The 12,837-nt window shown below is 46.2% G+C and overlaps 3 protein-coding genes across 3 annotated transcripts; 2 read left to right on the top strand and 1 right to left on the bottom strand.

Annotated features, from left to right (window-relative positions):
* Window positions 1–209: 209 nt before the first annotated feature.
* Window positions 210–3,043, top strand: ccdc43 (coiled-coil domain containing 43). The gene is made up of 5 exons (XM_056406495.1): window positions 210–383; window positions 934–1,027; window positions 1,761–1,899; window positions 2,061–2,119; window positions 2,326–3,043. Exons 1-5 carry the CDS (start codon window positions 210–212, stop codon window positions 2,511–2,513), a joined length of 654 nt encoding a protein of 217 aa, XP_056262470.1. The 3' UTR covers window positions 2,514–3,043.
* moto (minamoto) lies at window positions 3,031–9,270 on the bottom strand. Its single transcript, XM_056406487.1, is given in 9 exon segments — window positions 3,031–4,414; window positions 4,504–4,681; window positions 5,520–5,639; window positions 5,846–6,207; window positions 6,210–7,363; window positions 7,541–7,645; window positions 7,878–8,050; window positions 8,701–8,810; window positions 9,097–9,270. Coding segments are annotated over 8 exon segments (2,352 nt in total). The 5' UTR covers window positions 8,764–8,810; window positions 9,097–9,270; the 3' UTR covers window positions 3,031–4,217.
* Window positions 9,271–10,205: 935 nt separating this feature from the next.
* fzd2 (frizzled class receptor 2) lies at window positions 10,206–12,585 on the top strand. Its single transcript, XM_056406488.1, has one exon. It carries the CDS (start codon window positions 10,419–10,421, stop codon window positions 12,042–12,044), a length of 1,626 nt encoding a protein of 541 aa, XP_056262463.1. The 5' UTR covers window positions 10,206–10,418; the 3' UTR covers window positions 12,045–12,585.
* The last annotated feature ends 252 nt before the right edge of the window (window positions 12,586–12,837 follow it).

Here is a 12,837-nt window from a genome sequence, read left to right as displayed (position 1 = left end):
TTTTTGTTTTGGCACGTGACAGTGACCAGTACTTTATTAATATATCCAACTGACATAAACTGCTACAATAGTTCATCATATTATAAAATGGCATCGTTCGGTTACCTTGTCGTTTAAAAAACGAAATAAAAAAAAGAAACGACACCAGCAGTTTTCGACAGGCAATGCGAAAGGACAGCCGCCGCGTCGAAGGACCCCAGAGGGCCAAGATGGCTGCGCCCGCGACAGACGCCGGGGAGTTTGAAAGCTGGCTAAATGATCGGCTAGACTCGCTAGAAGTGGACCGCGAGGTGTACGGGTCGTACATTTTAGGGGTCCTGAAAGAAGAGGAGAGTGACGAGGAGAAAGAAGATGCGCTTCAAGACATTCTATCCGCATTTCTGGTGAATATTCAAAGCGGCATGTCGCGCTCGCGCTCATGTGTCGCTGTCCGTCTCGTCTGTCGGGGCGGAAGCGAAGCGCCGATGTCAGCTGCTGCTTATGGAGCGAACTATCGAGGTTCTTTAGCCGAGGTCCAGACGCCACAGGCACTGGCTTGAACTGTGCTCTCCGGCCATGTGAAATGCTAATTGAGCAACACGTGACAGCACCCAAACCTAACGCACCCGTCCTTAAGATGTTTTGACACATTCGGCTCAGGAAAAAAAAGAAGCTATTTTTGGTTAACTATTTGCACAACTGTGTGGTTCTACTGGTTATCAGAGTGTATGTCTTTTTTCATATGCCCTTGTGCAACGTGGCAGCCATGCTGAATGCCGCCTCTGGCTCAACCTCTGGAAGACAACACAGATCACGGTACCGCCACACCAGTCACGTGCTGGTTGTGAACGAATCGGCGCTGGGTCGTTATTAATAACCTCGTTGGAGAAGTTCGCTGCTGAGTGAATAACATGATCTGTCAGCACGTAACTGTTCTTGGTCTCTTGTGCGCAGGATGAGGAGAGCGTGGTAGACGTCTGCAAACAGATCATCAAGCAGTGGACCGATTGGTGCAACAGACGGGCAGACACACGTGACCCAGGAGATGGTATTCATGTCACTTTTTTATTGATCCATATTCCCATTGTTTGTACCTTGACGCACCTTGCAGAACACCCACATGGAGTGCAGTTGTAATAATACAGCCATGGATAACTGAACATAATATCAACACATTCTGGCAACAATGCGGGTTCAAACTTACCCAGGTGGCTATAAAGTAATGTATAAGAATTCATATAAATACAAATATATAAATAAAGTCCAAAATAAAGCCAGGAGGCTCGTCAAGTCATTTAAATCTTAACTAAACAGAGCAGAGACGGCTGGCTACCGAGTCCTGCATCAATAGCAGTTATATATACAGAGGGGGGGGGGGGGAGATTAGCTCTGAGTTTTAAATAATTTGCTTTGAGTTTGGAGCAGAGTGCACAAAGATGTTCATCTTGCAGAGAGATTAATGTTTCCTCAAAAGAAGGAAAAAAACTTTCTTGGACTGCAGAGCGTTTATTTTTTATTTTGTGACCTGATGACGTGTTTGTACCCCCCCAAAAAAAGTAACTTTGTTTGTCATCGTTATGACTGGAATGAGATTGTTTGCCGTGTACATCGCCGTAAGGTCTGCAGTCGCACGCCCTCGTGGCTCCTTCTGTTCCTGTGCCTTCTTCATATTGACTGTCAGGAGCCGGTATCTTTAAAAACAATGTTTTGCAAGTCAATCTACATGTTGTTGTGGTGGTTTATTTACAATTCGTCTGTGTTCTGCCTTTTCTGTCCGGTAGCCGAGGTCCAGGCCATCGCTAACTTGATAGAAAAACAAGCTCGGATTGTGGTGAAACACAAGGTGTCCGAGGAGCCCAAGACAATGAAAGAAGGGAAAGAAGCCCTCCTTGCTCAGTACGCCAACATCACGGACGACGAGCAATATCCTTTTGGTTTACTACCCCTCGTGTTTCACTCGGGTCACGCGCGTTCCTTTGACCGTGCAGAGGGTTTCGTTATCTCTGTCCACGCTCCATGTCGTCTCAGCGAGTGAATGTGTCCTTCCACCCTCGAGGTGTCGGTTATTACCTTGACAGAAGCACTGAAGCCGAAGAAGAGGAGGCTACCAGTGGACACCACTTCCCAGTGGGTGAAAAGTGTATCCTTTTAAAAAGCTGTTTGTATATAATCTCATGGAATTCAGTGTCGCTGAAAGCAATGTGAATGAAGAATGCAGTAGTTTAACCCTGACTACCCATGATGCACTGCTCCCATCATTCACACCTCCATAGCACAGTGGAATGATGTAGAAATGATACATTAGCAGAGTACTTTTGGCTCCGCCTCCTTCACTGAACGCGTCAGCCCTGTTCAAGAACACAAACGTGGAAGAGGTGCTGAGCAGGCAAAAGCAGAAGCGGGACCAGGCTCGCGACGACGCCCAGAAGAAGAAGGAGGGGGACAAGATGCAGCGGGAGAAGGACAAACTCACCAAACAAGACCGCAAAGACAAGGAGAAGAAGCGCACGCAGAAAGGTGAACGCAAAAGATAAAACCCAAGGGAAAGGACACTTTGCACTTGGAGAAGTTTTGTTACTCGCAAAGATGAAATTGCCTCTTTTCAGCGAAACCTCATTGGCCCATTTAGTACGTGAACATGTCTTCATCACACCCGCCATGTTGATCCCTCTCTCCATACGTGTAAAGAACAATGTAATGGGCTGCATGCTGCGCATGTCCAACATCTGTGTTTTCTGGGGATGCCGATATGTGGAACAGAGAAAATGCTGTCCTGGAATAAAGCTTCCTGTGTTTTAGAGGATGACGTGTTGCTTCTCCTTTGACACGGCGGCCCCTGAAACGACCCGAGTGGGCTCTTGAGCCGGGAGACGCTCGTCTCCTCTGCGCCGCCTTCTCAGTTCTGCACTCATTAACTTTGGGTTTTAGTTCTGACCTATGCATTTTGCCCAAGAATAACACAAAAGGAGAGGTAGCTAATTATACCTCGAATGTGCACATGTACCACGTTTATAAAGAGGGTGATCGTCTTTTGAAATGAAGAATAAAGAAACGTTTTCAGCAATTTGGATTGCTTTATTTTAAAAGTTTCCTTTGGCAGAACAAGCGACAAGAAAACATGAATGTTAAAATGAGGACATGAAACAACTCATATTCACATAGTCGGGGAATGAAGTCTTCAGACTGGAGAATTGTTGCTCGACGCAGCTTTTTAATAAATACAAGCTTTTGTCCTGAGCTGACAAACTGTCGCACTGATGAGAATATTTAATAAGACTATCTGGAAATTATGGAAAATGTGTGATTAAAACATCAATTTAAAACGCTGAACTTAAAAACTTCTGTATATGTTGTTACAGTTACTATTTCTTTCCTTTACCAAATGGAAGATAAAACAAGTGAATACAATTTTCAAAATGAATAAGAACATTTCAAAAAACATTTTATAATTTAGCATGTTCATATTCAACTACAGATAGCTAATCTTCAAAGTCTTAACGGCATACAGATAATTGTTTTTTAACTTAGCTGTTACATCTCACTGATAGAAATATTTAATATATTTCTAATGGAAAATGTGATTAATACTTTTACATTTAAAACACTGAACACTTCCTGAAGTCTGAGTATCTTTGCCACAGTTCAGACTTCACCAAATTGCAGTTAAATACTTTTTTATTATTATCACAGCATGTTACAATAACGTGAGAAATACTGAAGCTGTCGAAAAATAATTGGAACATTTTAGAAAACATTTGAATATTTAGCATGTTTGTTTTAAACTACTGCCCTTATGATTCAATTATTGCTTGGGAATACCCAGAACTGAGGTTCCATTACATTCCAATAAATAAGTAAAACGGAAGAATTCGCTGAAATCTTCCTCATAAATAGTGCCTTTAAATACAACGGTGATGGAGCACATTCTTGTTTATTTGAAACGGACACTAATTCGATGAAGTTAAATTAAGATGCGGCAGGTCAAATTACGTCATGCAATCCCCGCGCAACGGACGTTAGCCAACTGAGGCTCCTGGGGGTCCTAGAAGTGCAGCCATCATCGAGCTTCAAATTGCTCATCTCATAGTCTGCAGTGATCACTGTGTTGCAGGTAAAATGTCACTCTGGACGTGCAGGGAACATTAGTTGTATTTAAGTCACCCTGTTGCCGATGGGAAATTTATAATCGGGGCGTTCTGGAGGAGTTTTAATTTGAATCCGGCCCTTTAGCTCTTGCTTTAAATCCTAACTTTAAAAGAGTATCCCTCGAATGGAGAGGAGCCCCTCTCCTTGCGTGTGGCCTCCCTGTCAACATGCTGCTCCGGCCTCGGAGCAGCTTTGGGGAGCGTCGTCTGCAGAGCGCACCACAGGGCCGTGCGCATCTTCCTCGTGGTCGCAGCGAGGTCCTTCAGCGCGACGGCCAGCAGCAGGGCGTCTGTGGAACAGAAGCAAGTCAGCACCGGCAGCGTTGGAGAGGGGAACGCACGGCGCCCGTTGCCACGGCGCCCGTTGCCACGCCCGTACCTCTGTCCTCGGAGAACGGCGCTCTCTGCCGCTGGTGTTTGGACACGTTGGTCAACTCCTCCTTGCGTCGGGCCTGGGCGATGCAGATCGCCATTTGGTGCCTGTTCAGCGCCGTGTGGATGTTCACGTGGAAGGTGGTGTTGCAGACACACTCCATTCGATCCAGAAGGACCGCCACCTGCAACACAGCAACAGCCTCAACGCTTGTATTCCCCTGCTTGCTCTGAGAAATGTGCGGCGTTTTACGTACAAGGACACAGTGGCTTATTAATCATTAATTAACCATCACATAAAACATAACTGATAATAGATAACCACCATTAAAATAATTTAAAGGTGTGGCAGCTGTGTCTGATTTGGCCTCGGCTGCTGGTGATTGGCAATCACTCAGCAGCCGAGGCCACCCTTATAAAAGCTCCCACTTGAGAATGGAGAGGGAGAGGTGAGCAGAGGCGCGTGTTTTGAGGTCTGCTCGGGGTCGTGTGTGCGGAATAAAACATGTCTTTGAACAAAACCTCTTGCTGTCTGGCGGATCCTTGGTGCTGGTGGGGGAAACCCACGGGTGGCGGCCTCAGGCCTGCTACAAAAGGAAAGTAGTTTTCTGCAGCAGCAGACAACCAAACCTCCAGAGCAGGGGTCGGGAACCTATGGCTCTTCCGGTGACGGCATATGGCTCCCAGACAATTTTGAGTTGAAAAAATATATATATCCGCCCGCCACCCTGTAATTTTCTCTTTCGCGCCAGAAGTAATTTAAGGTCCCTTTTCTTAAAGAGCACATCTTTGTTCTTTTATTAAACTAAACAGCCGTCTGTTAGCATCATGCAGCACCAGAAGTCGCATTAAAAGCAAGACATATTTAATTTATTATACGTTAAAAATACTATATGGCTCTCAATGAAATATATTTGGCTTTTATGGTTCTCCCAGTCAAAAAGGTTCCTGACCCCTGCTCTAGAGCATCGTGAGGAGTCCACCTGTAGATGGCAGTGTAAAGGCAACGTATTGACGTCTCACTCTGGCTTGCTCTCTCATCTGATTGACGATCAGGTGGTCAACTCTTGTGGGATTTGGTGGAGTTTTGGGCAGGTTGGTGTTGGTCACTGGAGGAGTCCTTTTACCAAGAAATGTCTCGGTCTGAAATACAAATAAAACAAGTGAGAATAACATAACTTAACCCTTTTAGAAATAGATGTTTTATATGTTGTCATATCAAAAGCCCAATACCTAATAAGGTAACAAAAATGTCAATATATGTTTAATGTATATGTTTTCATTGATATGTTAATAATTTGCAGCTCATCTGAACATAAACGGCGAAATGAAATGTTGACATGAAAAACAAACACAAAGCATACCCTCTTCCTCTCTTTCTCCAAGCCCCTCAGCTGCTCATAACACTCGTCCAGGTAGAAGTAGAGCTGGATCCCCGGTCCTCCTTGACTCATCCCCATTGAAGTGGTCGCGGCCGAGGCCATGCCGTGATAAGTGCTTTCTCCTCTGCAGCTCAACATGTCACTGACATAGGAGTTGAAAGCCGCAGACTCGCTGGCCGACATCGATTCGCCCACGCCGATGCCTCCATAGGGCGGCGTGGATCTGGAGCTGAAGTGGGGGGGGGCGATGGGCCCGCTGGAGTACCTTCTGGGGTCATTCACAGCGTACATGTAGGGCGTGAGCTGCTGTGTGTTCCCCGCACCGACCATGCCGTTTCTCCATCAAACCTGTGAGACGCCATGCTCCCCAGGTGGTCGGGGTTTGGGTTTTGAGAGAAGGCCTGCTTCCTATCGCCCCCTCTCACGTTCGCGTGGCTCAGGGGTCGTGTGGAGAAGCCTTCTCCGAGAAAGCCGGACATATGCATCCTCCTCTTTTCCCTTTGCGCCTGTGGCTTGAGCTTGCTCTGCATCAGGCCCTGCTGGATGTGATGCTTTGAATACTGGTTCACGCCCATGTTCATGGGCGGTGCAGTGTTCTCTCTCTGCGTGGCCGTGTTGCTCTGGTATTGCTTTGGGAAGTTTAGAGATGCAGAGAATGGCTTGGGTGGCTGGTAGTACTCTGTGTTCTGTGGGCTGAAAGCAGGTGGATCTTGAAAGGCATCGCGCCGATATATTGGCCTCCCCACTCCCCCGTTTCTTTCCACCTGCACTGTCCCAAATTCTCCCCCCATCTGTTTCTGGGTCTGCATTGCAGGAACACTCTGTGTTGACATGGCCGGGTTGGTGAGTTTCCATTGTTCAACTAAGCTGTCTTCATGCTGCACGCCCGCGGTCTGCCTGTGGATGCTTGGGAAATCTCCCCCATATAAGCCGTCATGCTCACCAGCCATGAACGACTGAAAGCTGCTGACCAGTTGGTTCATGTCTGGAGGCCCGTACGGCTCGTTGCTGATGTTCTGGATGTACTCGTCTTCATAATAAGGATGAAAGCACGGGCTGTTCGTTTCACTTTGAGGTCGAAAGACTTTACTGAGGTCAGGTAAACTATTCCCGGGATGACTATTCCTTCTGTCTTTCTCAGGTGGCATGTTGTCGTATTTGCAGCGTGGTGCCTGTGACAAATAGGCGTTTCCTCTGCTGGGAATTGATAAACCTGGTGGCAGTTTCTGAGGACGGACGGCGTAGCTGTCCTGGTCTCCGTTAGGCAGCCATTGTTGATTGGTAGAAATGCCATTGGACTGTTGATAGAACTCTTTGATGTCACTGTCCACTGACTGTCCTGGTGCTTTACTTAAAGTCTCACGGGATACATAGTTAGGAGGAAAGGTTGGATGATGTTGCGTTTTAGCCTCTGATTGAAAATACTGGAGCAGTTCTTCTCTCAATGTCTTTGGAGACCAGACGGTATTACATGTAGGTAGGCTCCTGAGAGAAGTAAAAAGGACTTCCTTTAATGTCAGTTTATAAAAAGACAACGGCATATAAATATATATATCAATATATATATATATTTTTTAAAGATATTTAGCCATAAACCATACAATATACTTATATACTGTATAAGTGTGAAATATAATGTGAAAATCTGCCGCCATGACCTACCCTTCACTGTAGTAGCTGTCTTGTGAATCTGTTTCATCCAAAATATTTGACACTAGACCCTGGAGATCAGTCTCCCCTTCACAGTCAGTACTATCAGTGGGTTTCCTGCAAAGAACACAAAAAAAGTCCCGAGGATTGCACTCCATCTTTTCTTTTCTTTTTTCTTAGAGGGCTAGCGTTTAACAGCATGTGTTTTTCTTCCATAATAACACTTAACCCAGTGCATTGAACTACCTCTGAATAACAGAATGGAATAGCGGCATGATTGCTTAACACTACGAAGGGATAGTGCAGAGATGAAAAATCAGTTAAACTGAACATAGTTCAAACAGGGTACCTGATTTTATTGTTGTTCTGGGCACAATTGATAAGGCCATAGGGATCATCGTACGCATTGTGAGACCAGGGCAGGTAGGATGCTGTGTTCTGCTCCTGTTGTGAGACACTGGGGATGTCAACGAAGGGCAATGGCACGCTGCCATTGTTTCCACTACCTATATTTGCACTGGCCTGAAAGACAGTGAAGCAATGGTGAATCAATCTAAAACTCACATGAAAAAATAAATACTAACACGTGACTACTGTATTTCTCTTCCTCACACAAAGCAGAATGATGAAATATAAATTACTAATTGTCAGTGGTACAACATCTTTAAAAGCATTAATAATATTGCTGAGACTCAATAAACAAACAAAAAATGACACAATTAAAACTGAAATGAAGAACGTGTTAAATTAAATTGTGAGTATTTGCTGCACAATTTATATCATTGTTAATTAAATATATATTTGGTTTGGGCATCAACTGTTAGTCAGACAAAACAACAAACAACTTTCAAAATATAACTCTGGGAGTTGAAAAATGTTCACTACGGTTAATCAAGAAAATAATCCACAATGAAGATGAATGTTCGTTCAAGCTTCATTCAGACACTAATAATAATAATCATAAACAATGTTGCACTAAGCTATTAACTAAGATACATAATAATGTATGAACATGTTAACCACTAATTGGTTATAACACATGGTTATAACACATGTGTATGGCTATGGCAAATATGCCATGACAAAAAATGTTACATTTATTATATATTACCACAGCTATGACACTCAAATAATATATGACCACAGCGATGACCCTAAAAGGAAGACCTTACCTGGTGTTGATATGTGGGAAAGAGGGAACTCGCAAATGTGCTCTGATGTCCGTCAAACGCCATCTTGAACTCTCTTGAACTTGGATTGATTCTTTACTTCATTAACTTTCCTGGTTTGGGCACACAAAAAACACACAATAAACTCACCGTTAAAATACCGCACAAACAAAAGTTTGGGACGACGCAGAACGTATTAGCTAACCGCTATCTCCTCGAAATAAACCCCCATCGCCATTGACGAACAGCTACCCCAACAGCTACCGTCGGTGGGTTAAGCTAGCAGGCCGTTGAGCTCGACTCGGGACTAAAACTTCCTAAAAACTTCTCGTTAAACTTGGTTAACTTAGTCTTAATCAACCGAGTTAGCTAGCTGAGTAAAATACGGGCTCGACCTACCCGCGTATGCCGAGTAACGTCCGGTTCGGGAGTCTTCTTCACAGTCCGGACATTATCCTCCGGCGCTCTCGCGCGTCCCTCAGCTCGAGCCTCGCGACCCTCGCCCACATTGGCTGAGCCCGGAAGATTCTATCGTGTCGCCCAATTAACGTCAAGTAGGAGATCCAGGCGCATAGCAACGGGCGTCGTCACCACCCTCCCCCATAGGCCGGCGCGGAGGAGCCGAGTGGCACAGGTGGTCTCTGCCTATAGATACGGACGTGTACACACGCGAAACACACACACACACACATTATAAAGTTGTTATTAGACACTTTTTGTTGCCTTTTTTTGTTGCTTTTTAAAAAAAAATGTGTTTTACTTACAATGTACGTTGCTCGGTTTGCAGTATGCTATATATGTTCCTCTTTTCAATTCAGTTCTGGATAGTTGTTTCACTTAACTGAAGATCAATTGAAATGTATTTTTACTAAACACATTTTCACAAATAAAGATAAATTACTACATACATGTGAGTGACTGATTGGTTAATGGATTGTCGCATTTTAAATATATAACGTTACATGACATGGACATTGAAGTACACTAGGTGGGGAAGTCTACCTTCTACATGTGGGTTGTGGAGTCGGACCCGTAGACGTGTATGTGATTGGGCCACGCGATCCAGCTGTGGAGCAAAGTTTTACCACGTTACCGACAATATGAGCGACATTACTTTCAAAATAAAATAAAAAGCTTCTCCCAAAGTGTTAACGCATTATACGTAGGAATGCCTTTAAAACATAATACCGATGGCATCTACTAATGAATATTATTATGATTTCATAGAACATATTATTTATTACGAGGATAAGGAATATTATTTATTATTATTATTATGGTATTACTATTATTATATGTTGTATTATTATTATTACTAGTAGCAGAAGTATACACAAGTGTATCATGATTAAGTTATAACTACATATTAATCATTATTTTACATAACATATTAGCTATGCTAGTATCTTGTCATCCAATTCTACAAACGCGTCAAATTCACCGTGTAGGATCTTATTTTGAAGGTCCATACCGGAAGTGTTGTTTCTTATTGTGGCTGCCTTGATAGTATTGAGGGACTCGGAGTTGTAGAAAAGAAAAAAGTCAGCCAGCAGTTCTCTGCCGAGACCAGGGAGCAGCGTAGGTCTTCACCTCCGGGTTTTTACTTTAGAAAGTTACTCTCTCTCTCTCTTCAGAAGTGCTCGCAGAACTGATGATACACACAGAGCGCGTTCACGACGAAGTTATATCAGGCTGAAGTTGCTCGTCTTAAACTTTGGAAGATGATTTCTTGCATGCCCTGGTGCGCTGCTCTCCTGCTGCCTCTGCTGATATCAGCCCAGTATCACGGGGACAACGGAATCGTCGTCCCGGAGCATGGCTTTTGCCAGCCGATCTCCATCCCTCTGTGCACGGACATAGCCTACAACCAAACCATCATGCCGAACCTCGTGGGCCATTACAACCAGGAGGACGCAGGGCTCGAGGTGCACCAGTTCTACCCGCTGGTGAAGGTACAGTGCTCTCCGGAGCTCAAATTCTTCCTGTGCTCCATGTACGCGCCCGTGTGCACGGTCCTGGAGAAGGCCATCCCGCCCTGCAGGTCCATCTGCGAGCGGGCCAAGCAGGGCTGCGAGGCCCTCATGAACAAGTTCGGCTTCCAGTGGCCGGACCGCCTGCGCTGCGAGAACTTCCCGGTGCTGGGAGACGGGCAGATCTGCGTGGGGCAAAACGACTCCTCCGCCGCCACCGTCCCGCCCATCATCCCCATCCCGGGCACCGACGTCCCCACGCACGAGAGGGCTTTCCGTTGCCCCCCGGTCCTCAAAGTGCCCCCGTACTTGAACTACAAGTTTTTAGAGGTGAAGGACTGCGCAGCTCCCTGTGACCCGTCGAGGAGCGGCGGCTACATGTTCTTCAGTGACAAAGAGATCCATTTCTCCCGCATCTGGATCCTGGTGTGGTCTGCGCTCTGCTGCGCGTCCACCTTATTCACGGTGACCACCTATTTGGTGGACATGCAGCGCTTCAGATACCCCGAGCGACCCATCATCTTCCTGTCCGGCTGCTACACCATGGTGTCCGTGGCCTACATCGCCGGATACTTCCTGGGAGACAAAGTGGTGTGCAACGACAGCTTCAGCCCCGAGCGCTACAAAACCATCGTCCAAGGCACCAAGAAGGAAGGCTGCACCATCCTCTTCATGATGCTCTACTTCTTCAGCATGGCCAGCTCCATCTGGTGGGTCATCCTGTCCCTCACCTGGTTCCTGGCGGCGGGCATGAAGTGGGGCCACGAGGCCATCGAGGCGCACTCCCAGTACTTCCACCTGGCGGCCTGGGCGGTGCCGGCCGTCAAGACCATCAGCATCCTGGCCATCGGGCAGATCGAGGGCGACGTGCTCAGCGGCGTGTGCTTCGTCAGCCTGAGCAGCCTGGTGCCCCTGCGCGCCTTCGTGCTGGCCCCGCTCTTCATCTACCTCTTCATCGGCACCTCCTTCCTGCTGGCGGGCTTCGTGTCGCTGTTCCGAATCCGCACCATCATGAAGCACGACGGCTCCAAGACGGAGAAGCTGGAGCGGCTGATGGTGCGCATCGGCGTGTTCAGCGTGCTCTACACCGTCCCCGCCACCATCGTCATCGCCTGCGTCTTCTACGAGCAGGCCTTCCGCCCCCACTGGGAGCGCAGCTGGGTCAGCCGCAACTGCAGGAGCCTGGCCATCCCCTGCCCCCCGCAGACCGGGCCCCGCATGACCCCCGACTTCACCGTCTACATGATCAAGTACCTCATGACGCTGATCGTGGGCATCACCTCCGGGTTCTGGATCTGGTCCGGGAAGACGCTCCACTCTTGGCACAAGTTTTACACGAGGCTGACGAACGGCAAACAAGGCGAGACCACAGTGTAGAAGACGGGGGAATGTGATCAAATGTTGACTGGGGGGGGGGGGGGGTGTATTAATGTGGACCTGTTAGTCTTGTGATAGGTAAGGTGGCCACAGAGGGTCTCACGGCACACGCATACCTGCCAAAAGGAGGGTCAGGCTTTGACAAAAGGGGCAAGCTGGATAAACAAGGACTGAGCCGGACCGTCTGCACAAATAACAAGCATGCCCCCCCCCCCCCATTAAAGCCAACATAATCTCACGTTGAGTGACAATCCAGCAGCCGGAGGAGCACAGAGGATGAGCGGCGGTGTGTTCTCTCTGCAAACCTTTTCAAATGGAATTAAATGACATTGTAAATAGTATTTGTAAAAACATGAAATTATATATTTGTATTTATAGAAAGTAAACCCTTTTTTCCTTGTCGGCCAGTGTAAATAACTGTACTTTTGCGCTGTGAGAATGACACATACTGTAGCTCTAGATGATTAATTGCTGTTTTTGAATGACGTTGTTTTTGTATGAATTAAAAGACCGTTTCAGTCCGTTGGACGACCTCCAAGAAGTTTCTTTGTTTTTTTTCTCATGGGCTGTAAGTCCTTTTTTTTTTAACCCAAAGAAAACATGTGCTGAGACTCTGCAGAATGTGAAGATATAATCAACTATACATAAAATGCTTGATTTTAATTCCCTTGGTTCAAAGAGGAAGAACTGTGTTTTTCTTTAGTTCATCCCTTCCTTGTGTCGAGTTCTCCTTAATGATTAAATAATGCCATGTTACTTTCAACCATGGTATTTTCTCAAGGGGGGACGGGGG

This window comes from Pseudoliparis swirei, chromosome 23 (genome assembly GCF_029220125.1).
Source record: "Pseudoliparis swirei isolate HS2019 ecotype Mariana Trench chromosome 23, NWPU_hadal_v1, whole genome shotgun sequence".
NCBI classification, from domain to species: domain Eukaryota; kingdom Metazoa; phylum Chordata; class Actinopteri; order Perciformes; family Liparidae; genus Pseudoliparis; species Pseudoliparis swirei.
The sequence above is the reverse complement of the archived record's forward strand: the minus strand, read 5'-3'. Positions and strand labels throughout refer to the sequence as shown.